The following is a 27,113-nucleotide window of genomic DNA, read 5'->3' on the forward strand; positions in this document are numbered from 1 at the left end:
GGCTCCGCCAGCTGCCCACCAGTCCAGCGCACCAAGGGACGAGCTCACCCGAACCAGCAAGCAGGCACCTCTGCCCACCACAGACATTCCCCCCTTGCCCAGGGGTAGTCTGGCAACTTAAAATGCCCGCCCGGGATCTGGCTGGCAAAGTTTTCCCCCAGGACCCTGCAGCAGCCTCAACCCTTCCACCTGCTGATCCCCAGCACCCAGGAACCGCCTTAGACTGCGGAATCACCTTTTTTTTCCTCAACAAGCAAAGCTTTTTGGAGAACCACACGAGTATTTGCTTAGCAGGACTGGGGAGAAGCAAATAGCAAAAGAAAGCTCATATTGTGTCCGTATAACTACAAACAAAACCTGCCTTTTCAAAGGAGTAATAAAGGGAGGGGCAGAAAATGGCACACCCAGCAGCAGCGTTTGGTGCTCTCGGTACAGCAGCCTTGGGCTCTTGAGCTGCTCTTTCCTCCCACACCGTAGCATATTATTAGAGGAAGTTCAAATGTTAAGCCACATGGAGTATCAAGAATTGTGAAACTGCCGAAGAGCAACGGTGCAGAACAAAGTATGCTGTTTGTCACCAGCCACCTTCATGAATTTGCAGAGAGAAATCCTGAAGCTGTGTTGATTCGTGACTCACAAAAAGGGAAAAAAACAGCCTGTGATAGTCCTGAATTTACCAAAAACCATAAACTTAAAATCTCTAAAAAGAACACCTAACCTTTCCCCTTAAAACAGATTTACTAATAGTTTTATGAAAGAATAAGAAAAGTCAGTCTTCAACAGTGTTTGCCACAGGCGCTCTGGTTTTAAGAGCTGAGAAGCACGGGAACTTTCATACTGAACACTTGCTTAGGAGTTCTTCAGTATCCATTTACTTCTGAACTGCTAGTCCGTGTAAGAGTGCCCTAATGGTGTTCAGTCACCTGGGTCATGGAAAAGTAAAATACAGAAGTGTGCAAGCAACTTTTTCCCCTCTATTAACAGGAGATTTACGACCAACTTCTCTACCCAGATCCTAGCCTATTTAGGAGGGACTAGAATTCTGAGTGTGGTACTCCAGTTTGCTTCTGAAAATACTGGCCGCAGCTAAAAAGGAAGATTGACCATGTTAGCATTCAGGTCAACTGTTTCTTTTCAAGAAAAGCCAAAGGGCCAGAGGAAAATAATTTTATTATATCCACATTTAAAAGAACAGGGGTGAACTTGCATGCAAGATGGGTTGTTTTGGGTGGGCTTTTTTTTTTTTTTTAATAGAACAAGTTCTCATCTTTGTTCATTACAGGTTCTTTCAAAGTCACTCTGTGAACTTTCTCACTGCCAGGGACCAAGCCAGGTATGTGCCAGTTTAATGAACTAGATAAACAATTGTGTCTCCAATGTCCATTGTCAGGCCATTCTCAGTAATGCGAACATGTTTCTCGTCCAGATCAATGTGGAAGATGGCTTGCTCCAGAATAGGTGTTTTCTCTGCTTCTTCTTTGCCAAGGACTGGAACACGGCGTGGCCCAAGCACAGGATCATCAAACCTCATCAGCTTCACTTTAGAGAGATCTGCAGCAAAGAGACTGGCTAGTTAGGCTACAGGATCTACACACAAGCTGTATCATCAACTGAATTGATCAAAACACCACTTAATACTTGGTACTTTAAAATATCTGCTCCAAGGAAATACATTATCTCAGGAAGCATTCACGTTAAGATTTACACCCGCTACAAAGATGTCGTTCAGTGGTTACACAGCGAGTTACCAGCAGAAATGGGGTAAACCACACAGAAATACCAACTCCCAGTACCACACTAAGCACTAAAGTTGCCTTATCTGGTTTTGGGTCAGCTATGAGTAACTGAACAGCTATGGTATCATTTTCTGAGGAATGAAATTTCAGACACTGGGAGAAAGGGGAGGGTGAGAGTTGTTTTAAATACAATTCACTATTAAAATGCACATTAATAAAAGACTGCTAAGCAGACCAAGAAAAATCTTCAGGAAGCCTGGGATCTTTCAGCCAAGCCTTCCTCCAAGTACAACCTTCTAGCCCTTGTGCACCAACAGAACAGTGACACCTTTTGGAAAAGGCAGAGAGTGAGAAAGAGTCACTGCTTAATCTCACTTGTTTCTGATTATTTCAAAACATCCACCTAGCAGGCGGCTAGTAGATACACATACACCCTTACTATGTATAGAGTGCATTTCTCCCTCCCTATATTTTGCTACATACTTTATCATATATCCCTCTCTGTGTTCACCATCATCAGTATGTAGTTGTCTTTGTTCTACACATAAACATTAATATAAACACAAGCTGTTGAAAGATACAGAAAGAAAAAATTACTCTGCTGTCACAAGCTTTTGGATGAGGTCCCGTTTTCCTTGTATACCCAGCTCACAGTGCTTCAGATCTGTTTGATTCTGAATTCCTGCATTCTTCAACAAAAACACAGCTGCTGTTCCTTTAAGAAAGCTGTTTTCTTTCATTACACTGGCCAGAAACTGAATGCTTGTTTCAGCAACGTCTAACATGAAATCTTATCATGCTGTTCTGTGTTTCCCTAAAATATCTTTCCAAGCAGGCAGAGAAGTGAGGAATACTAAAATTATCAACAAGTAGGCTAGAAAAATAATTGCTTATTTCCAAGAAAAAATGAGAAAAAGCACCCACTCTGAGATACTACTACTTACAAAGACCACCTTTAGACTGTCAAGATACCACAAACATTTAAACTGACCACTGCAGCACTCCTAACAGGCAGCTTTTATTCCAACTCCAGCAAGGCAAAAAACCAAGAGAGGCTGAGATTTTCTCAGAGCCACACGCCACACAGTGAGACAGTGACAAAGATGAGAACAGCATCTCTCCTCTTCTGTCTTGTCAGAGCACATCACCTCAGGAATTTACAGGGCAGCATAAAAGCCCTGAATAAAGTCACTAGGCAGAAAACTATTTAGAAAGCAAAGAAGCAGGAGGAGGCAAAGTAATTATTTTGCCAAAAAAAGGGAGCTCCATAGAGTTGGATTTTTTTTTTTCCATGATGTAATTCAGGTTCCTAAACCACAGTACACCAGCCACTCCAGAACTCGGCATGCCGTAGCAAAAGCAGCACCCCCCAAGCTCTGCCCAGAGACCTTTATGACAGCCATCGCTGCACCACCGAGGCACCAACTTCTGCTAAGCGAGCAGCGATGACGCTGTGACACGGCAGCAAGTCGTGGCTCCCTGGCTGCTCTCGCTTGGGTCTCCACTACTGGCAACCAGCTAACACCAGGGGATGGAATAGGTAGCATCACAGGAGCTTAAATGCAAAGTCAGGTTCACAGGTGATGAATGCTTTCAGACTGGAATCCACTAATGCCCATAGACTGAGTGCTCTAAAAGAAATTCTTCCATGACTTACTGTGTCTCTTACCACTGCAGAGTTCAACATATAACTGCTGAGATAAAGTATTAGTGCATAAAGAATACAAGAGTAGAGAGGGAAGCAATAGCTCAGAGGATTCAAAAGGAGTATTAAACTGGTTCCTGCAGAGGTTGCTAGTTTGAGTTTGGCATAAACAATGGTAATTGATAGGCTATTGAGCAATTCTTCAGTAATCCCAATTTTAAGTGAACAGATAGTTTTCCCACTATGGCTCCTAATAATTTCTGTCCCAGTTCAAATGTAGCAACTGTTAAATTAATTCACTTCAAGCTAAACAGAAAAATAAATTTGGTAAGTTTTTTTACAGCCCTGGACTCCAAAACAGAAGTGGCAGAAGCTGCCTATAACCAGCTCTGGGACTAACTCTTTTTCTTGGAAATTCAAAGCACAAGGTGAAATACAATCCATATTCATCTCCGGCTGAAACTGGGTTTCGGTGTACCACTGGCAGAACAAAAGGCTAATGAGGAAAAACCATTAGAAAAGCCTGCCTATTTGTAGATTATCTCTTTTTTTGTTCACTAAAACACAAAACTACTTGCTCCTTTCTAAAGCATCTATGACAGCAGCACAAACTTCAGCAGCTTTGTTTCCACTTCTCTCCGGGAAACTTTAATCTAATCAGCGTGTAATAGTTCCATGTCTGTGCTACTATTTTACCTTTGATGCCTCTGTCCATTTTCATTAAGCGTCTGATCACTGTCTCTCTATTGTCTCCTTGCCTGATTTCAACTTTCGTAGAGAAGTGGCCATTTGATGGTTGAGGGTTTACCAAAAATACAGACACACTGGGCTGTAAGAAAGTTAACACAAACATTAAAGGAGAATCTGTATCTATGATCCAACCCTCAGAGGAAACATGAAACTAAAGCAAATAAACATCATCTATCAACAAATATTCTGGATGGATAAACTTAATTTAGAAACACTGACTGCCACTGGCAGAATGCAAGCACTCCCACAACTCTTCAAAACATAAGCCACAGTATACACAAGCTTTTAGAACGTATTTAGGGAAATCAATCAAATTTTTACTGTTGAGAAGTATTAGAGCTAGAAATATTCATACATGATACCACTGTTGCACAGTTTCACTAATCTTACACATTCCTCACTAATTCTTCCAAGACTCCATGACACAGCTGTAGCAATATTTTTGAAAGGTTTTATTTTTATGCAACTGAATGCTATTTATTAGACCATTATAAACTAACAGATAAACACAGAAAGTATTAAAACACACTTTAGGATTCAGCAAACAAGTAATACAAAGTTTCACATGGAAATTTGTAATACCTTAGAACAAGTATACCAAGCAACACAACAATTTCTAAATAACAGTGGTGCCATACTTGCACAAGACCTTCTCAATTCTCTATTTTTGGCCTATGTTTTAACTAGAATATAATCTACCTTATCCAAAGAGTACTAGTTGAGGCATATGGCTGAAAGAAACAAATGTAAGAATATGCTAATGCTCGTGTCACCCGTTTTTAACAGTCTTCCAGTCAGCACAATTTAATTTGACCTGAAGAGCCTTAAAGCTAAGGTACAATCAGTGTCACATTTAGGGCTCTATATAGAGGAATAAAAAAAAAAAAAAAAAAAAAAATTGCTTCAGAAGATGTCTCTTGTTTTGAAGGGGTATTAGATAGAAGGCAAAACAATCCAATGTTCATGTCTGATTAAAGTTTTTAAATGGCCTATTTGCTTTTGTTTGGTTTGTGGGGTGTTTTTTTTTAAATTAACTTTTTAGCCTTCCAATACCTGAATTTCTGGTTTTACCTCAGTTCTGAATGTGGAAAACGGTTTTCCAGGACAGCAGTCTTCTTTTATTTTATCTTCTGCCTCAGACGCAAACTTCACTTCAATGTGATCCAGCTGTTAAAAAAAAAAAAAAAAGAAAAAGGGGTGGGGGAAGAAATAAACAGGCGTTTAATAATTTTGGAGGAACAACAGGAGCTACCAGGCCTATAAAACCAGCTGTTTGCATAGTAAAGCGGAAAGTAAATGTGTGTTGACATAAGGCAACAAGAGCACACCCAAAATCACAACATACTGTTTGGAAGGCACCTCCCCCCAACCATCTTGATGGTCCTCTGCTCAACATCTTCAAGTCCTCAAAGCCTTTTTAAACTGGGGGTGCAGAGTGGGGAAGGATGACAGGGGAGCACAACACTGACACACACCCCGAATTCAGCCTCAGCAGAGCTGAGTGGAGATGGATGACTTCCCTTGACTCATCAAGTCGTGTCCTATGTAGGTAACTCCTCCTAATGTAGGTCAACATGCAGTGTGGCTCATTTGCAGCGACAGCACACGTGCAGTAAATCTACATTAATCTTGACAAGCCCACAGTAACCCCAAAGTCCTTTGTAGCAGAGCTGATGGCTGGCCGGCCAGTTTCAGCTCAGACAGAAATGTGTGGTAATCCTGCCCTGGTACAGAACTTGGCAGTTCCTGTTAAACTTCAGGAGATTTCATAGCCCAGTTCAAGTTTCTCTAGATTCCCCTGCATGAAAGATCCACTGTTTAACAGATCCAGTGTTTAACTGCTCCCTCCCCCAGTTCAGTGAGTTTTGCAGATACTATTTTAAAACAGAAGTTGTTGCTCGCTCTTGACTTTGCTCTGATACGGGGCAAGTCCAATAAAACCACATTTATTTCATACTGCACAGGTTACAAAATTAAGTTTTGCAATATATATGTATTTTCAAATTCTTGAAAAAGGTGCTTTTGTGCTTGTTTTTGGGTTTTGTTTTTCTTGTTTAGTTGGGTTTTTTTTTGACAGAAACCTGCCTGAGCTGTCCCTTCATTAACATATTGCCTATTGAACTAAATTCTGGTTATCATATGAAGCAGCATCACTGCTACTAGACTGGCATCCATTTTACTATAGCTTTAAAACCATAGTAAAGTTTCAATACCATAGTTTTAATACCATAGTTTCAAAAGCCCTGCCCAGAACCTGCTCCTTGAAGAGGGGAGGGTAATCTGCTACAGTTACCTCGCCATTGCAAGAGTCCAAGGATACAAAGCTAAGGACTCTGATCGTTCTTGCTAGGAATGCCTTGAAACATATCCTTCTCATTTCTTCAGCGGAAAAAATGTAAGCTACTGGTTGGCTCAGAGAAGAAGTGTCACTGGACTTTACTATCACAAATGCAACCAGTAGTGCAGAAAAAGCCACTTCTCTTTTGTGGGAATATGTTTGTATACTACACACCTACCACTGTCTCATGCCTATATTCAGCAGATTTATAACCTGTATCTGACTAATTTAAACAACTAGATTGAAATACAGAAAGTTGATAAAAAAAATTACTCGAGCAATGTACACCCAGAAGTTAATATAAACAGCCTTAGAGCCTTAGGAATGGTTGGTCCTCCAGCTATCCCTATTAAAACCAACTAATGAATACACCAAGTATATACCAACCTCCAGGGAATTTGTCAAATAGACAATATTCTCCATAAGCACTGCACGTTCATCAAATTCCAGTTCCAAATCAAGAACACGTGAACCATTCTTCTCCAGATTTTCCTGGCAGAGGGGAAACAAACAAACAAAAGGATTAAAACCCTCTAAAACCCTGCAAGCAAAATGATGCTTCAAAATGGCAAGCTATCTACATTAGCCATGAAAAGAACAGGCTTTTAAATATGAGCTCTCTCTGCTGGAACAACATGCTAATGTAGGAGCAATAATTTTCTTGTAACAGGGTTTCTTCTACAGGGAGTTAGTGACACTGATGGGAGGAGTAAGAGCAATTAGAACACATTTTTAATATAGAATTGAAAGGTGTTTGACATTCACAGTTATTTATAATCCCTACTTAATGTGCAGGTTGAGAATTCACAAAATAAGTCAGCATTTCAGTGGTATTTCACAGCAGGAAATTCATGTTATGACCTAGTTTAAAATAAAGGACAAGCATACAACAACTGGACACATTCACAGCAGTTGTAAAACAAGTTCTCTGCAGGGAAATAACAACTACTTTATATGTTAACATAAAAGTAACTTCATTAGTCCAAAAAGCCAACAGCAACAGTCACAAGACAAAGTATTAAAAGGCAATACAAAAACCACGAGAAATTTTTTTTTTTTTTTTTTACTAAAACAGAACTCCCTCTTCGGAATTTAATCTGTCCCTTTCTTGCTTTCATATGCTGAGCCAGCTGTCTTCTTTGAAGCTCTGTCAGACACTGTATGGATGTGGTTTCCTGGTTTCCTTGTCAGTTTAATGTGAAAGATTCCCTACGTTAACACTGAATTGCTTTCCTTTGTAAATCAAAGTTTCTTCTACATTTAAGCTCTCCTTTGACAAATAGGAAGCACAAGCAGAAATGCTCCTTGTACACTGGAATTGCTGAATAATTGGTTTCAGAGAAAAACATACTGATCCAGGCAGTCTGAGCTCAGATGTTTCTACATCTTTACGTGAAATTGCTTACTGCTCTTTAGAAGTGAAAGGATCGATTACTGGGTAAGCCTCAGCACGCCAACCCATTCCCTGCATGCACCAGGATCACTAACTATTGCCAGACTAACAACGTTAAAAAGCAGGGATGTTTCGGACCTAACACACTTGGACTGAAAGCTTGTCTGACCACTTCCAACTGCATCAGTTGATCTAACACACCCCTACATCTCTTTACAAACTTCACCTATACAGGAAGCTTCATAGTCGCTTTGTGTTCCCCTGAAGGCTTTTGAGCTACCATGAAAATGAATAGTTGGAATAACCCTAGAGAGAGGGCAAAAGAGCACATCCATTTATAAAATATAAAAAAGCTTACAAGTAGAAGACATTACTGCATGCATTTTAAAAATCAGGCTAAAGCTTAATGAGAAAGAGTAATATTTTTACACTCATTAAGATTTTTTTCCATTACTAATCCCTCTCAACTTCTACAGATCGTAAGTAGAAGTCAAAATGGTTTTAAATTCTACTCTGCCCCCTCTCTTTTTTATTTAAAATTTTGCTAATTTTTTGCTTCTTGAACCTTTGTAGTTGCTGTAATGAATTTTTATCTGCAAAAGCAGGCACAAAAAGTTTCTTTAAAAAAATGCAAGCCAAGATTTTCATAAGCTTGCATGACTGGGAAAATAGTAATGATATATCAGAATATTAGTGATAAAAACATAAGAACGATACGCAAAATTCATAATTCCATTCAGGGATCAGAACAGTCCCTTTTTTCCCTTTCCTTAAATGTAGTAAAATCAGTTATCTCTAGCCTTGTTCTTAACTCTCAAATGTTAAGCATTTTTTGTCTCCAGAGCAACACCTTATTCTCATTTCAGCATGAAACACTGGAAAAGTCAAATATGATCCATTTGAAATGTAGAGGAATCCAATTGTATTTGAAGCACAGATTATATAACCTGCAAAATACACAAACTACAAAGCCTCAACTAGACCCTTAGCTCACCTGGTCCAATTCATGTCGAGGCATTTTTATTGTATCCTTCTTCCAGTGATGCCAAAGAAGTTTACAATCAAAAACATGAAGATCCCAAATAAGCAAGGGTCAGGATAGAGACTGAAGTCAAAACTTAGTAGGAGAGCCAGGAATGAAATAAAGGAAACAACAATACTCGTGCACAAAGTTACAGATTATCATTGTCTTTGTCTGACACGTTTCATTCACAAAAGCTTTTTCTATACAAGAACTGTCCCACTGACACTTACCTTAATCATTGCAACAAAAGGCATAACCTTCTTCATATACTTCTTCAGCTCTGGCAAGGTGTTAAGCTCACTGGCAATTGCTTTATTATCTGGCAGTTGACCCCCACTGACCTAAACATTGATGAACATGCATTAAGAAGTATAGGTATCATTAAAAGAACTTGCCCTTTAATATCATACGCTCTTCATGCTTTCCCATAAATACCAGCAATGTTTGCCATCATCATTGATTCCACATGTAATAATTTTCTCATCCCTTTGAAACATTTTAAAAGTAAAATTTTAAAATCTTGACCAAAAAAACCCCAGATAACTACTGCCATGCAGGCAACTCAGTATTATTTTGCATTTTCTTTATTCTTTTCGGTAACAGTGTATTAATGTATTTTCCACCAGAATGCATTTTAAATCTACATTCAAGCCTTACCACAAGCACATTTTTAAGCACTAGTGTCCTGAATTGTTTGGGTTTTGCATCCAGAATTTAGGTATTTGCAACAATCCTATTTAGTGCATCAGGTCAAACACCAGATTAACACTGATGCAGAAAAAAGTCTATAGAATACCCAAAGTTTAATACCCCCCAAAAAATTTCACATGAGGAATATCAGTTTATCTCAATACCACAAGTTGGAAAAGTCACAACTCTCTAATCTATCAGCTACAATACTGATTTGTTTAAGGTGAGAAGGATGGTTCATTAAGATGCCAGAAGCCACTCCCATCAGTTTCCTCATGTCAGAAGGACAGATTTTTCTGCTTTCAGAAAAGCTTGTATTTCTTCTACTTATGACTGATGTATTCCATTTCAACATATTTCTTGTAACATCACTGAATAGTATAGACCTATTGCAAGGACCAAAACAATGCTTCTAAGCCCAGTTGCATAGTAAGGCAGCATTAATCTGTCAGTCAACAGTGTTTCCTCAAAAATATACTTGGGAATAATATTTTAAAAGCTATCCACTTACAAATGAAAAAAATAACAGAACATGGGCCACTTTTTACTCGGATTGCCAAAAAACAATGCAGTCATACTGGTCATACTGTCAAATCAATTACATTCCTGGGATATTTTCATTAAGCAGCAAAATTTATTGGCCAGTTGTAAAAGCATAAAGAGAATTAAAACTATCTTGCTTTATAGTTCATTATTTGGTAACAAATTACAGCTTATAAGCTTTTCACAGATATTAAAAAAGAGCCCACAAAAAAGCAGGTAAGCAGCCCAAAGAAACATGAAAGGATGGCCACCTGATAGTGCTCACGCAGAACTGACAAGGTGGTGTGCTGCCAAGGCGGGTAGTTCTTTGCCACATAGATGGTACAGTGAGAAGGCTTCTGGGAAGGTTCTTTAGTACTTTTCTAAGGAAACAAAGAAAAAAACTAGGAAGGAGTCCTGAAGCAATATAGAATTATCAAGTACACTCACTTAAAAAGACGACCTAGTACACTTCACCTTTCCTTTCACAGGTGCCATATAGTTCTTGAGACGGAGTCGGAGGTCATGAGCTGCTTCCATGAGGTACTGAGAGGAGCGAATTAATACCTCATCCACAGGACCTGCTATTGGCCATGAAGCTCTCATGATGGAATCAGACTTTGAAGAAAGGAAGAAGTGACATGCACCGAGATGAAAACACATCAGTATCTCATGGTTTTTCAACTCATTATAGCTTGACTGGAAACTGGAGTTCAGAGAGTCTGAACCTCAGCGAGCACCCAGATATAACTAGGTTGTAAAGGACTAAGAATACAGCCAACAAGCATTTATCTGCAAGTGTGTTAAGGACTATTCATACAATTAGATCTGCCATATAGCTACATAACTTCATCTACAAACACAAGGCAATTAAAAAAAAACGAAGTTACACGCGTAAGTGTAGGAATATTGTATTATCTGGGTTAATTTTAGATCACCTCTTTGTGAGAACACAACCAAAGTGTCTTGTATTAAAGTTGCATATATCATCACAATAACAGGCTAACTCTGCATATTCACTGTCCTATAGACAATAAGCTATTATCGCTCCTCATATTACAAGACAAACGTTTCTTCTACTTGCACATGAAAGACATCCGTAAGCCTGACACGAGCCTTACTAAAAATCAGTAAAAGCTTAGATCCGAATCAAGTGACAAAACTGAAATATTCGTACCTTTCCCAGCAGTGACCAGATGTGCTCACACAAGTGGGGACAGATAGGAGCCAACAGCACAGTCTGAACTTCAATAAACTGAAACACCAACTCTCTGTGCATTCCTTCTATTGCCAGCTCACGATATTTATCTTTTGCTGCCTGAAACAGAAACAATGTAACCATCATTAACACACTCCTAAGTGTTTCTCCATGACAATTGAAAACACACACAATTCTTTGCTCTAATATGCCTTTAGAATGTAAGCAGCTTAGAACTCAATGATGCATTATTACAAGAACGGTATTTTCCTGAAGCACCTGAGTGTGAATCTGTCAGTTGGCCACTTGATTTTTGCGTTAATATGGTACTTTTAAAAAAGTGGTTATTGGCACAGACATAAAAGACAAAAATATCCACAACTATGTATCAGGTACTACCATCCTGAATAGCTTGCATAAAGATACTAATAAGTACTAAGAAAAAGGCAGTGAATATGATCTACCATTACACATACAATTCAGCCTACTTAATCATATTCCTGCATATCATAAAGGAGCCACATAAAGGAGTCTCTGTAATTCATTAGATGAAGTGGCATGGTAGGTTTATGGAATATATCAAAAAGCGCTCTGCTTCCAAACAATTTTGTTGATGTATCATCTGGATTTCTTATAAAGAGTTCCTTATTACAAAGCAGCTAAAGAAAGGAAACGCTCTTTTTAAATAGTGTCTTTTTTTTAAAGCAGCTTTTTGCTCATATTAGATATCAGGTCTATTTGCAGCATCACAGTTGTCTTCCTCTGAACCTTTGTAAAAATGACACAAGCAGACCTTTATAATTTCAGATTTATTCCATTAAAGTACTCTTGTTTCTTGGCACAATTCTGATTCCAATTCAGCTGTACAATTAAGGATCAGAGACATCAGGATCAAAAGAAATCCACAAAGTAACAAATCCCAAGTGTTAGTTTCTTACACCTAAAAAGACATCCCCCTACCTGAAATTCAAAGAAGCCAGTTTTCAGAGCTTCCTTGAACATCATCTTGTCATAATTTTGGTCTGTCTTCATTATGCCTGCACTCATTTCACTAGGGAGGGAAGTGAAGTGAAAACATCAATATTGCATAGTTTACCCCACATAATGGCAACACTGCGTAAAACAATACTATCAATGTCACCAGTGCAGCACAACCACATAAGCTATTCTGTAATGTGTTTTGTTTTATGGAATTCATTAATTTGTAGGAAAAAAAATAACTACAGAGATGCTCCCTGCAAGAAAAAAAATGGACTGAACTGTATTATTAGTCTTTTTACAGTATGCTCCCTGCAAGAAAAAAAATGGACTGAACTGTATTATTAGTCTTTTTACAGTACCTGGCAAAGACTCTGTCATTGAAGGTGTTGGCAGGACCACTTCTTAGACTGTCTCTGTTTGCGATCATCTCTTTTACCCACTCCACCCATGTGTAGAGACGAAGAATACCAGCATCTGCCATGGCTTCCACAAAGTTGGCATCTTCAACAGTGTCTCCAGCATCAGCCAAGGCTAAACGCATGCCTGAAAGAAACTGGATCAGCTAACATGGCTGGCATGCAATTAGCTGGTAGATATAGATGCAGGAGGCATGGGACTCAAAATGAGTTGCAACTAACTTTTCATTATGAGTTAATAAAATGCAATGTGAATTTACAAACTGCGTGGCCAACTACAGAGAGATGTCTCAAAAGATGCACTTTCCCCAGGAGATGTACACTGCCCTCCTTAGGAAGGAAACTGAACACCAAGAACCAGGAGCCTAGTACAATCACTGTCCAAAAAACAAGAGCATGCAAGAAGGAACAAGGGCATGCATGTATACACACAGTGTACATCAACAGCATGTGTTTTAAGTTTTGATTTCTTAAGTGAATGTGGAAGAATGAAACAGGCACCCTCTAGGAGTTCTCAGCACCAGGAGCAGTTCTTGGCAGAAACAGGTGTTGTGCTAACATGCATCCCAATTTTCTAAATAGACTTCAGGAACAGGTAGTAAGCAGGAGATTTATTGCAATTCATTACACCAACAACCCACTGCTCCTTTGAGAGCAAAGCACAATTTTAGTCATTTTGGCATAATTGAAAAACCAGATGCAGGTCAGAACATACTTACCATCTGCAGAAAACTTGTCAACAGCTTGAGTTAGGGTAAGAAAGTTGCCTGTAGATTTAGACATCTGAAAGAAATAGAAGAGTTTTTGTTTTCTCACACATCCACTCTGTTGTTGGATAAGCAGACAGACACAACAAGGGTTTGGGCAAACCATTGAGAAAGTATTTTCTCATGAATCATAGCAAAAGCAATTTGGTAAATCTGAACTAGGTCTCACAGTAAAAGCAGACTAAACTTCGCAAACACTCATTTAATTCCTGAATGTTGAGCTTGTCTTGAGACTTGCACAAGTTGTTACTACTAAGGTTCATACACACTACAGCTGCAGGGAAGTGGTAGCTGCCTTCTGCATCATTTGCATTCCACTCCAGACTTTGTCAGGCTTTGAAAAACGGGACAACTGGTACCAAAATTTAATTCCAGAAATCACCTAAATTAAACCTAAATACTACTTCAAAACTGATGTTTTCAGCTTATTCTGCATTGATTTTTCAAGAAGGACTGGGGGCGGAGAGGGGCTTGGGGGGGGTGCTTCATACTGGACAGTCTCCAAAGCCTAATTCCTAGGCTCAGGCACTTCTGAAATGGAATTTAATTCAATTTCAGCACTTGCATACATTAACAAGTTATTGGCACAAACTTATTCCTCTCACTGCACCTATTCCAATGCTTAACAAAGCTAAAATTTAGTCCAAAAAAAAAAGTCATTCTACATTCTATATTACCCTAAAACTTAACAGAAATGCACTGAAATCTTTACTAAACTGGTGAAGCTATACAAGAGCTAACTTAAGCAAAGTGTTAGACAGAATTGGAGGAAAGGCAATTTCATTTATCTCCAATGAATGAAAAACTGGAGGGCACCAGTAATGAAACTAGAATTTTCACTATTTCCTCCTCTTAAATTCTGAGAAGGATTTTTCCACTCTGGCTGGCAAGTGCCTATTTTGACAACCACAAAAGCAATTTCATACATAAAACCTCACTATACCTTTTCAGAATTGAGAAGGAGATGTCCGTTTGCTCTCACACCTACTGGCCATTTTTCTCTGTTTGAAGAGAAGATACAAAGCATTTGGTAAATACATTTTCTCTTAAAAAAAAAACCAAACATTTTATGCTCCAGTTTGAGATGAATACTTTAAGTGGAATCTTCAAAAAAATACCTAGGGGATGTCTTAAAAAAAAAAAAAATGAAGGAGTGTCTTTGCAGATGGAAAGAACTACAGTACAAGGGTTAGGGATTATCATTGCTGAAATGTGAAGCAGGGAGCACTGCACCTGCAATTATACTTCATTTACTCCACCTCCTACCATTCAGCTACATTGCCATTCATACACCTTTTTTACTTTATATTTCTAGCTTTATGTAATCAGAATAGTCTCTTCCATTGTGAAATAAATGAAGTTTCACACAATCCGGAAAACCAGTCCAACTTCTGGAATAATCAAGGAATTACTAAGTGTGCTAATTTCTGTTTAGCTCAGTAATTTCTTTCATTACAACATCCAATATCGATCATAAAACTTCTTGCTAGAAAAATCTACCTTAAATTTGTTGTACTGGTGTCACTGGGAAGTAGCCCAATTTCTCCAAACTGAAATTCACATTTATTCACTGAAGGTCATTTTGATCCTAACATCGGCCACAAATTCATTCAGCTGATTAGTACCTATGTTCATAATGGAATTGTTTCCAAAGTTCCATCACCTAAATATAATCAGGAGTTTTCAGGCCAAGACTGAGTGGCTTGATGACTTGTCTTATTAAAACATACAGTTTGCTTGTGCCCCTTTTCCTGACTGATCCAGACCACTCCATATCACTGAACTCTTCTATTTGTTAAACCTCGAGTTCTTTTCAAATTTCTGCAGTTACAACTTTGTGGGGCTTTTTTAGCCCACTGATTTAAAAAAAGATAAACAATGATTTTAGTGGGCATGGTGGTACGGGGTTGATGGTTGGACTTGATGATCTTAAAGGTCTTTTCCAACCTTAATGATTCTATGTGATTTAATGTAAAGGCCAGTGACTGGCATTGCCCAACAGCACTTGATAGAGCTAAGTCCCACATATCTCTACCAATGGAGGAAGCAGACATCAAATTCCCCATGACCATCTTTACTACACATGAGAAAACAGCTTCTCCTATCTACAGTTTAATACAACTCTTAAATAGAGGTTCAAGGGAATGCAAACGTAGTATCTCAATGCACAGAACGATATCATTCTAAAAGCACCATGTGATAGAAGATTCTCAGCCTGTACTGCATAGTCCATGGGAATATGTACACATTGTTTTAAAGATCCTTAAGAAGTAATTAAGAAAACTTAATAATAAAATTACTTATAATCCCAGTGCAGGAGTATGATTCCATACTGGAAAATACAAAGGAGAAGATATTTGCAGAAGCCGTTTGACTTTTATAAAACAGTCCAATGAAAGCTAAAGTTAGAATTTGTTCTCCACTTTTACACATTTGGTTTCTCATGTGTTTACCTAACTGCGCATTCCTTGCCTCCACAGATAGCTAAAATAAATAAAAAACAGAATCAAACACTACAATTCCAACATCAGCTGCATTTGGATTTATCTCTAGGTACTGCTACTTAGTATTCTCTCCACTCCCAAAGGAGGAAAAAACCCAAAAAATACACCAATGATGTTTCAGTATGTTTTTACACATATCCTCTAAAGAAGCACTGAGCCAAGGTACTGTTTAGTTAGGACATATAAATCACTAGGTTTGCTCTAGAGCTGATTGAAACTGCCAAGTCAATTATGCTACATGCTAGAATCCCAGTGTTTAGAACAAACACGATTTCAGCAAGTCAACCAGAAGTCCTATTATGCAGTTAGATTTCAGTTTTGCTTTAAAGGATGTTTTAGGATTTGTAAGTAAGAAACTTGCATCTTAAAATCTTTAAGGGATTCTAGAAAAAGCAGGGAAATAATGGTTACAAGCCTTCAATTTCAGTAACTCTTACTATAGACAACTGTAACAAGCAAGCTGCAATATGAAAGAATACATTTTCAACCCGATTCTGAATGTTGTATAGTCAAAAAAAGCCATTAGCAAATGCACCAGAACTACAAACTCTCCAGGTTTATCTCCTGCACGCCTGTTTTGCATTACCTCCACACTTACCTTTGATCTGACCACATAGCCACATGATTATAGAGGTAGTATGACAGATGATTTGGAACAAGATCTTTGCCAGAAACTCTGAGATCCACTGGATACCAAAATTCAAACTCCTCTTTTAGCTTGTCCAACTTTTCTTTTTGAATGTCTGTTTTAGGAAATGGAGCTGCCTTGAAGAAGATGTAATCCCAAACTTCTTTGCTCATTTGATGTGCCCTGCACAGAATTAGTCCCATATTAGGATGGCAGTAAAAGTTCCTCTTAACTCCACAGCATTTTGAATACGACAGCTTGTAACTGTTGATTCATTCTCACAACATACTCCATTTGATAAGCAGAGCAAACATGGTCAAAGAGTGTACAGGTATTTTCTCTAAGATCAGGTGAGTCCCACATCAGAAACAAAATCAAAACTCAAAACTGCTCAAGCCGTGCCCTGCTTAAAATGCCCTTTGATATTTCCCCATAAAGCATGAAGAGTCCCTTAAAGAAAAAGTAATTAATAATTAAAGCATAATCTTGAATGTCTGAGAAACGTGATAATTTCTTTCCCAAATGCCACCCTCTCCCACCTCCAGCACCACTTGTGACCTTAACTGAATACTGAAAACCTATTACTAGCACCTCAATTCCTCTGCTCTCCCTTGCACTGGGTCATAGAGCCATTCCTTCTGTGTTTCATGAAAGTAAAAAAGAGCAGGAGTACAAGACAACTGCTGTGCCATTCAAGGTTGCCTCCTACATGGGAAAACTAGTGGTCTTTTCCCACTTTGAATGGAATTAATCTTTTCAAAATTAACATTTACTGTAAGACACATTTTACCAATTACTAGAGGTAGGATCCACAATTTTGAATGAAAACACTGACGAGATGCAACTTAGACCCACAGTTCTGCAGCCGCTGGCCTGCATTTTAAAAAATATCCTTTTTGTTTCTACAGAGACTTTTATTCCCACCTCCTTAGAATTTCACTGGAGTCCACCAGATACTACCTGCACACATTTCAGATTATATCATTTCAAATCAGTTTACTATTTATTAGCATCTACTAAGGTGCTTTGGCCTGTATTATGCAGAGAGGAAAAGTGTTCTGGATCCAAAGTACCTCCAGTACATATCAAACAGCTAGTTCAAATGATGGTTGATACCACTACTCTAGAATTAAAGCCTTACATGCACCAGTTTGCTGGTTTAGATCTGGTAGTTATTGTTCTATGCTTTGAATTACTGTTGTATGCTGTGACTTAGCTTCTATGTTTGGTGCCAAAGATTGCTGTAACCAAACAGTGGCTGACAGGACGCACCATAAATCCCCTTTTACTTTACCCCACAGAGCAAGTCTTAGTAAAAAGTGCTTGCTAACACTATGAGAAAGATGTTATCTACTCGCGTAAGAGTACACTCTAATTGTATATACTTAATTACATCAAATCTATAATTCAGTAGTCAGGATGCTCACTTCAAAGTTTGTTTCCAAACATAACTAGTATGTTGGTAGCTTCTCTATAATTAGAGAGGTTTAAAACCTTGTCAAGTCTTTCAGAACTATTTCTGTTTGTAAGAACCTTCACTTTGGAAATGGTTTTCAGAATAGTTACAAGCATTGAATAAGGTAAGTTCCAGTTCCAATGTGTAAACTACTCCAGAAAAGAGTTCATAAAACATGCAGAATTAGAGCATAAGATTCAACAGGCAAGACTGGCAGCGGTTTTTTCAATTCCAGGTGAGTTGTACTTTCTCAACCCTCTGATCTCTATCACTGAAAGTTCACAACCACTCCAACCAAGAGGGCACAGAGCAGTCTTAGGAGGTATTTTGGTACAAATGCCTTCTTCCTTTTACTTTGAAGGTTTCCACATATGAGTTGTGGGTAAAAGATGGTTCTGAGCTTCTAAGGAAGTTACCAATTTTTAATAGAGTGATGAAAACTAAGTGCTAATCTTGCCCACTTTGTACACTGAAGCATAAAATTTTTTATAGTTGCAAAGCAGTCTCAATAAGCAGAGACACTTCAGCAGCCACTGAAACCAATCACTGAAAAACACCTGGCAAGGACCATTTCAAAGCAAGTCAAACAAGTATTAAAAACTTATTTACTCTACACACAGTTCTGCTTTCAGGGATATTCCTCCCCTCTCTCTGGCCACCGTACTCCTTTCTCTTTCCTTATTCCCCTTCTGCAGATTTGCTGTAATTTAGCTAACAGCAGGTTAAGTTTTAACAACAATGCTTTTTAAACACAAAAGCAAAGAATCAGCCTGCTTGGCAAGTCTTTGTCAAGAACAACTCAGGAGATAAGTACAGCAAATTAAACATGAAAACTTAATGATCCACTCTCCTTACCTGATGCCTAGAGGAGATTCTCCTTGGCCCCTCAGGTTACCTCCCTGTAACAGATGAGCCACTGTGTAATAGGCCATGTAGATAGTTGAGTCGGAGAGAGACTCTATCAGCCACTGCTCATCCCAAGGTAACCGGGTACCTAGAGAAGGTGGAAGCCAGCTATCAGATACAGTCAGTATCATCCCTACTAACAAGCATGGTACTGAAGCATACACATGCAGTTTATGACTTTCAGTGGAATGTGTATATATACACACATATATATGCAAGTACTGATGCTTATGCTTTTAAAAATCCTTTTTTAAAAAATTCAACTTATGCATTTGAAAATTTTATTAAAGTATTTGCTATTTTTGTAGTCAGCTTCTTAGCACAACTGTCAAACAAATTTCAGCTCATAATGGTTTGCTGTGTATTATAAAGCAGTTACAACAGTTGTCCCATGTCACAGGCTACATAAGATGAAGGACAGTCAGAATTTAAGGAAAACACTCAAAAAAAATGGTATTAGTTCCTCCTTCTGAGGTCCCTTCCAAATCAACGGCCCAGGCAAAGAGCTACAGAGATGCTGCAAGGAATCACTGTAGTAATGCAAAAATAAAGTTATCTCTGGCCACGAGTGTTTTCAAGAAAGAGTGCCTTCTCTAGGATGCTGGGTCAAGATGTAAGTTAGATAAATCTGTTCTACACTTACCTATACCATTTTGGATTCTAGATAGCACTTAAGCCTTCCAAATGAAGTGCTGTGTACCGTCCTCATGAAGCACTGAGTGAGAAAAGGAGTGTTTTGCCTACCTAAGCCATATGTCCTGGAGCATGCATGCTCTTGTAGCCAGCCTAAAGTAGCTTCAAAATTTCTCCTAGTCTCTTCACAAAACCTGTAAGAAATAAGCTATTACTAATTACTCCTCTCAGTCCTCTTGAATGACCACCAGCAGCAAACAATCACTCAATTTTATAACTTACGTCTCAAGATGTTTCAAGCACTCTGATGCCTGTTTCTTCCAGTTCACTTCACCATAATCTAAATACCTACAGTAAGGAAAAGTTTATTCTAATATAGCAATCCACAAGTAGGATATTATTCGTCAGTACCTTATAACTACAGCTTTACTTCACTTACCACTGATCACAAAGGGCCACAACACATTCATCAGCAGACCTCGATATAACTTGTTTCTCAGGTTCCATATAAATCATGGCTTCATCCTAAGAGTTGAAAGGGCAATAAAAGCTAAGATTTCAGTACTTAGCAGTCTGGAAACTCCTCACATCTTACTAAAAAGCATCCTCTCCATTTTAATCTGTTTTACAGTATTTATTGCATGGCTTTTATCACTGCACTGGCTCTCTACCTCAGTATCAGTAATGAGGGCAATGCTTGACTGTGTACTTCTCTGAGGTTATCAGTTCACATAATTTTGTAAAGAATGTCTCCATGCATGACGAAAAGGAGGACAGAAGCACAAAGTAGTACTTATTGACTATGTCCCTACTGAGTAAAATAGCTACTACAAAAACCTGGGGGAGGAGGGGGTTAAAGAAAAATATAATGTTGAGCTTTAATTCTACCCTCACAAACCACATATTCTGATGCAGAATGAAGTGTTATACTATAACCTGAACATAACAATGCTGCAACAACAAGGAAATATTGCCTCTCACACTTCCAGTCCTCATCAGGAACATTTTATTAGAGAGACATTATAATTTTTCATTTACTACTCTTCCTTCTCTGCATGATGAACCCCAGAAATGGGGTGTCTACATCCCTCAGATATCTTGAAAGCTTGAAAAAGATTGACAATTCAGGTCCTACACATTCACTATCTTCCCAACTGTATCAAACCATCAAAATATTTCCTAGACAAGGTGATGGGATGGTGTGAGTAAAAGGTCTCTAATTAAGCTGTTCATCCCACTTAGTCCAAGAACACAGGTCACTCCTTTATCAGTTATTTCATACTTTGTAGCTATCCAAAGCACCACTAAGAGGACTGCAGAACCAGAAAGGTTTCTTCACCAACTTGGCTACTGTGAAAAAGACAAAATGCATAATTTAAAAGAAGGTGTGTGCATACTATCACATACATTATCCACCATCATCTTCTGAATAAGTTTCTTGACATCTTGAACTCTTTGTCCTTTGAATCCATCCACCAACATTACCTGTAAAAGATGGGTCATAGGAGTTATTTTTTAAAAAAATTTACAAGAAATAGGTAAAATAGCTATTTAGATCAACATAAAGAAATAGTAGTTAATGCAATATTTGACATGCAAAAAATAGGTATACAGGTTTCTTTTTCATTAAACAGATGGTCATCTTTACCCAAAATGCATTTGTATACATGTCAGCATGAACACAGGCAATCAAACACAGCTTGTCAGAAATAAAAATTGTTGCCAGCTTACAAGAAAACAGCTGAGGAATCCGTCATAGTAAGCACAAGTAAAGACAGGAGATTTAAAAAAAAAAAGGAAAAACCACACCATACACCACCACATTGCTCTCTTCATATCAGTTTCCAAATCAATACTTGTAACAAAATTGATCAAATTCCCAGAATGTGATTACTTGCTACGAAACCAGATTATAAGTCTCAGTTTGCAGTCACACATCCCTCCATTCTCTTTCTTCAGTTCTACATAACTCCTCCAACTGCAGAACCTGACTGCAGGAGAAGTCTAAAGAGAAGTGGTCTGGGGGAAAAAAGACAAAAAAAATCTCCTTCTTTTCTGTAGTCGTCTTTTTTAATTATTCTTTATCTTTACACACTTTTTTCCTTCCTCCTAATCAAACTCACCAAAAGCACATATCAAAATCTTTTATTACTTACTCCCTCATAAAATCCTTTCAGGTACACTCTCTCCTTGGCCTCAGCAAGTTTCTCTCTGTCATTCTGGCTCTGGATTTTGAGCTCATCACAGACTGATGGAGCACAGAGGTTGCCATAGCCTGGGATTTCAATGATGGGCACCTGAGAATTAACAAAACAGTGTCAGACATTCAGTTCAAATTATCTCAGTGTAATAAAATCCACACAAAGATTTGTCTCCTGTATTTCACAAGCTTCACTAGAAGTGACACACTGAACGAAACAGAAACAAGTATATTTTGCTTGGTTTGCAGTCCCAAAGCTGACATGGGAGGTTGAACCAGAGATTACAAAGGGGAAAAAGGTACTTGTTATTACTGACCTGAAAGCATTTGTGCTGTGTGATATCTTGGCCAAAAGCTATATTAAACAAAGAACCCTAAAGGCAGCAGAAGCAGGTGCTAGGGCTAATGTCAAACGTCTACTGTATTGTGCTACTCTGTGTGTAAATTTGCAGCATCTATTACTGATCAAGTTACATAGGACTTACAAAGTATTAGTGCAATTCTACTCATCAAATCAAAAATTCCTAGCAATCCCCAGCATGACTCCTGATCTGCCCTCCTACAAGCAATAACCCAGTTTTATTTCCTGACATGACACCAGTACCAAGCTGTACCAGTACTGAAGCTAGCGAGTGGAAGCAAGGGTAATGTAGAATATTGGGGTGGCTTTACTTGTAACCTATGTTTTCTGACAAAAATGGATTCAGCCATCAGTCTGCATTAACAGTAAGGGACTTTAGCTGTTTGCAGCTAAAGAACAGATACAATAATGAACTGGCCATTAAGGCTGTAAGTTTTAATCAACCAACAGGTCATCAATATAATGATGCAGTCCATTCTCCTAAATAGTAATTCCCACAAAAATCAATACTTTGCTCATCTCTGAGGTATAGCATAGAATATAAATCTTGGTTGCAACCCCTAACAGACCAAATATTACAACTATAGCAGCACATGAAAACTTCAAACTTTTCAGCTCTTTCAGCTGAGGATGACATTAAACACATGTTCTGGAAAAGGCAGGCACAGTTCTTGGCCCATTTCTCATCAGTGAATACGAAGTCACATGTACTGCAGATGGACACATTTGGTAACCATACTTACCGGTTCAAATGGCAGGACCATTTCATCTCTGATGCCATATTTCACCCTCAAAGCCTTTGAAAGTTAGAAGAAAAAAAAAGCAGGATGGTTAGAAGAAAAATCTTCTAGATTTAAAGGTTTTCATCTATTCACAGGGTCTTTCTTGTACATAATATTTTGTTATAAAGCAGACAAAGCCAATTCCCTGCCTTCTCACCATTTCTCACACCTGAGTTTAATCCTCATCTCATTTCCAGGTGATTCTTTGTAATAATTGTCAACATTTTTAAGAGGGGGGAAAAAATCCCACTATCACTCTACCCTGAAAATGAGTGGGACAAAAATTCAATAGCCAGGGATAGCTGTTTAGACACTGATGTACTCTTGAAACGGTAATAGCAACAGCTACTTAAGTCTCATTTGAAATTCATAGAGATCTTAATCTCATCTGTGGAAGTCATTTCCACAACAGGAATTTATTTCAGTTTCACTGGTACTCTTCTACACCTTAATGTGCGGCAGAAGTTACACGATTCTTGTCCAAAACTCTTCTTGAAGACTGAGAGTAAAAAAATCTGCCACAGCCCAGCTGGTTTTAACTTCATTTATTTTAACTACTTCAATTTCTAGTTACAGATGGCAAAACTCCAATTAAAGGAAGTTTCATTTTACCCATTGGATATCCGCTTCTGATCCTCCACGCTATGGAAAAAAAACAGGAACAGAAGCAATTCAGTTAACAGACTGACCTGTTTTTTTTTCAAATCTCTCAGGGCTGCAATGTCATCTGGAGAATCAGAGGGAACACTTGTTACCACTCCAGTTCCTTGACAAAGAAAGAGATACAACAGATAAAAAGATTAGTCAACACATACTGAATGCACAGCGTGCATCAAACAGGCTTTGGCAAGATGCTACTGTAAAGTTACCTTTATCTTCCTTGATCGTGAGCATGGGAAGAGCATATATAACTTTGTAGGTGGTGAGAGGTGCGGAAAGTGCAGCACCAAGAATCTCCTATGCAGGACAAAGGAATATCATTACAGTAAGTAGCACTTTTTCAGCCTAGCTGAGTAAGCTCTCATGGCTGACATTCTTCAAATTTGCTGCCATTCCCTACATATTACAAACAAATAATTAAAAAAAATATATATAAATAGTTAGACAAGGAGGAAGTAATATGAAAAGCATGCTTGTACCACTTGGGACAGTATATGGACTATTTACTGGTAGAAAAGTCAAATACCAGATAATACAGACAAAGTAATTTGGAGACAGCAAAACTACTTAAGTGTGGAGTTGGAAAAAGATAGTAAGCAGGAGCACAGTTTGCCTCCAAATATCTGAAGCATACCAGCATCAAGACAGGAATGAATTCGGAAGCCAGTGTCAAAAGCTAGACTAAACAAAAGGCAGGAAAAGCACATTGTCAAGACCATTTATGCATTGACAGGAGGCAGTCTAGATGTTGCAGGTGTCTTCTACCTCTCTAATTTGCTTGAATCCACAAGTCTACTAACAAAGAAACAAAAACCGTATTTTCTACTTCATCCTGCAAAGCAGGATCAAGAAAGACAGTGTCAGGTTTTAGTGAATGGAGATCAAGTGATGTAAACAGCATGAAGATACCACTAACTACACTTATTCAAAGCACAGAAGTTAAGGATAATAAATATCAAACCCACTAACATTCAACTACTAAGCTAAGAAAGCTTAATTCAAAAAGATGTACTGGAACTTTCAGCATCAACAAAAAGCCTTTTTTTCCATCCCTTTCTATCTACCACTTTTTTCTAGCTACCACTTTTTTCCATCCCTTTCTATCCCTTGTAGAGAAGCCATCACTCTTCCATGCATGCAGAAAAATGTTATTTAAAACCATTCATTCATCAAGTAACACTAAGGCAACAGTAATGCATTTGTCCACAGGTAAGTGCATCAGGTTAATCTCCCAGAAGTATGTGTAGCTCAACTGCCAAGAAAGCTGTCTTCTGCTTGCTTTTTTAGTCACTAAACACTCCAAAATTTTTTTAATAGTTCCTATATTTTCTTTATAAGTAGAATTCTACCATCACCTTTGTAAGTATAAGCTTCACAGGAACAGATAAGCCTGACCAGCAAGCTGCAAGATGCTTACTTCTCCCATCAGCTCCTTGACAACAGGTACGACTCCATTATCTTTTGTAAAGCCCTGGTAGGACATGTTCCTGGCAGCTCTTTGGGTACAGATAAAAATATCCCCATTCGCAGTTTCAAAGCCGATGTACTTCATATCTGGGCGAACCCAGCAGTTAGTCTGTCCAAACATGGTCTCTGGTCTCAGTGTAGCAGCCACCAAGAAGATATTTTTTCCTTTTAGGCCACTGGGGGGAGAAAAGTATTTTATAAGACACCAAAATAAAAACATTCAGGGCAATACAGAATATGCTTTTAAGCTAGTATGAACTTATAAGAAATGTTTCCTACAGGACAAAAGTGGGGTCATTAAGTTTTTTGTGGGTTTTTAATTTCCTTTTTTTTTTTTTTTAACTCCAATTTGAGTTCCACACAGACTACTGAGTATAGCAGCTCAAAACAGAGACCAAGTCTTTGAAGTGACAGAAATAACAGGGTGAAATTAAATTCTGCATTAGGCAAAACAGACTGTCTAATCTAATGGTCACTTCTGGCCATAAGATAGAATCTATTTGCCATTACGAATTCAAGACCTACCTTAATTTGGCAGGATAAGGATCCAACACCTTCATTTTTATTAGCGTATATTCTTGAGGCCCAACACCCTACAATTCACGTAAACAATGCAGCAATCAATATAGTACATTGACTCAAGCAGTAAAGAAAATAGATTCTATTCTGTAGCAACCTAACCTAAAGGCTATTTAAGTTACTATGCTTTCTTCAAAGTAAATCATATTTCCATCGATATAAATGGCTGTTTACTAAAATGCAGACTGGAGAGAGAGGTTATACTTTATTCCTATGTCCAAAAATTTACTCGTCACAGCCACTATCTCAGCAACATATAAGTTAATAACAGCTTATGTGCTTTGCTTCAACATACAGGTAATGATATCATGCAGTTGTGCTGCTGGCACAAATTGCCAAATAATCACAGAAAACAGCTACAATGGAAAATACTATCCACAGTTCAAGACAAATATTCTCAATAGAGGAGTTCATTCAATTTTCACATGTACTGACAAGTCAGAACTGATAACTCTGTACATACAAAATAGATTTTGCTCCAAAATACAATTTATTTTCCCATTCGGTATTTAAGATCATAAGCAACACATTAAAATGTCAATTAAAAATAATACCTCTCCTGTTTGCCTGTCATGATCCATACAAGGCTGTCCATCTTTTGGAGAATAAATTGTGTATCTAGAAAAAATTATATTTTCATTTAGTAGTAAATAAAATATGTAGACCAAGAGGGGAAAAATAAAAATAAAGATCTTTATGAAAAAGAGACCACTTAATAGTATTTTCAAACTTTGCATCAATCTGTTTCCACCAACGTCAACGCTCAGTTTTTGCAAGAGTTTTCAGTATTGGCCCTATTTTGCTTTGAGTTGGTATCCATGGAAAAACTAAAACAGGAACACAATCTCACACACTTTGCTAGCACAATAAATAGACTACTGTGTCTAGTAGAACATTTGAAATGAAAGAACTTGAGTTTAATGTGTTATAAGCACATTCTAGAGACTTGTCTAGAGTTCCATTTTTGGTAAAGTTGAGCTTATCCATATTCACAATAAACTCAAGAGTTGAGTGGCAGGCTTACCGTTTCCCAAACTTAATCTTATTTCTTTCCTTTAACGTAAGAAATTGCCATCGTACAAAGGAGTCATAATAAGGATTAACATCTGTAGTAACAAAAGAACGCCTCCAATCCACCTGGAAATGCATAAAATACATATTGTATTTTATATGTAAATACAATAAAGAAATTCAAGGAACCTCACAAAAGCAAAGCTGGTATTTTAAAAATAAAAAGAAGTTTTTCTCCAAAAAGATAATGCAAGTCCATATCACACAAAAGGTGCATGTTTAAAAACATAACTATGCAGTCTGTATGTGCATGGTCTTTCAGAGATGAGATGTCAAAGACTCAAGGCCTTGTCTGCTGACTGTAATTTTATATATTTTGTAGTAGTTTTAACCAATTGCTCCCGCTAAATTTCAGCACTACCTTGTTTCGTAATCTCTACCTTTTTTAAAAAATCTGTTGTCAGCA

General features: G+C 38.0%; 1 protein-coding gene across 1 annotated transcript in view; it reads right to left on the reverse strand.

Moving 5' to 3' along the window:
- Positions 1-1,293: 1,293 nt before the first annotated feature.
- The window catches only part of LARS (leucyl-tRNA synthetase), a 33,853-nt gene continuing 8,033 nt past the window's right edge, over positions 1,294-27,113 (reverse strand). The window contains exons 8-33 of the mRNA XM_010286489.1: positions 26,661-26,773; positions 26,191-26,254; positions 25,583-25,650; positions 25,008-25,233; positions 23,800-23,887; positions 23,620-23,696; positions 22,892-22,945; positions 21,744-21,884; positions 20,995-21,072; positions 20,027-20,112; positions 19,870-19,935; positions 19,699-19,781; positions 18,904-19,042; positions 16,563-16,775; positions 14,404-14,461; positions 13,413-13,476; positions 12,637-12,820; positions 12,257-12,347; positions 11,276-11,416; positions 10,576-10,716; positions 10,371-10,481; positions 9,117-9,227; positions 6,857-6,961; positions 5,203-5,298; positions 4,078-4,210; positions 1,294-1,551 (exon numbers count right to left, since the gene is read on the reverse strand). Coding sequence (XP_010284791.1) covers positions 1,346-1,551; positions 4,078-4,210; positions 5,203-5,298; positions 6,857-6,961; positions 9,117-9,227; positions 10,371-10,481; positions 10,576-10,716; positions 11,276-11,416; positions 12,257-12,347; positions 12,637-12,820; positions 13,413-13,476; positions 14,404-14,461; positions 16,563-16,775; positions 18,904-19,042; positions 19,699-19,781; positions 19,870-19,935; positions 20,027-20,112; positions 20,995-21,072; positions 21,744-21,884; positions 22,892-22,945; positions 23,620-23,696; positions 23,800-23,887; positions 25,008-25,233; positions 25,583-25,650; positions 26,191-26,254; positions 26,661-26,773 — 2,937 coding nt within the window. The 3' untranslated portion in view covers positions 1,294-1,345. The remainder of the gene's footprint in view (positions 1,552-4,077; positions 4,211-5,202; positions 5,299-6,856; positions 6,962-9,116; positions 9,228-10,370; positions 10,482-10,575; positions 10,717-11,275; positions 11,417-12,256; positions 12,348-12,636; positions 12,821-13,412; positions 13,477-14,403; positions 14,462-16,562; positions 16,776-18,903; positions 19,043-19,698; positions 19,782-19,869; positions 19,936-20,026; positions 20,113-20,994; positions 21,073-21,743; positions 21,885-22,891; positions 22,946-23,619; positions 23,697-23,799; positions 23,888-25,007; positions 25,234-25,582; positions 25,651-26,190; positions 26,255-26,660; positions 26,774-27,113) is intronic.

Source organism: Phaethon lepturus, unplaced genomic scaffold (genome assembly GCF_000687285.1).
Source record: "Phaethon lepturus isolate BGI_N335 unplaced genomic scaffold, ASM68728v1 scaffold1060, whole genome shotgun sequence".
NCBI classification, from domain to species: Eukaryota; Metazoa; Chordata; class Aves; order Phaethontiformes; family Phaethontidae; genus Phaethon; species Phaethon lepturus.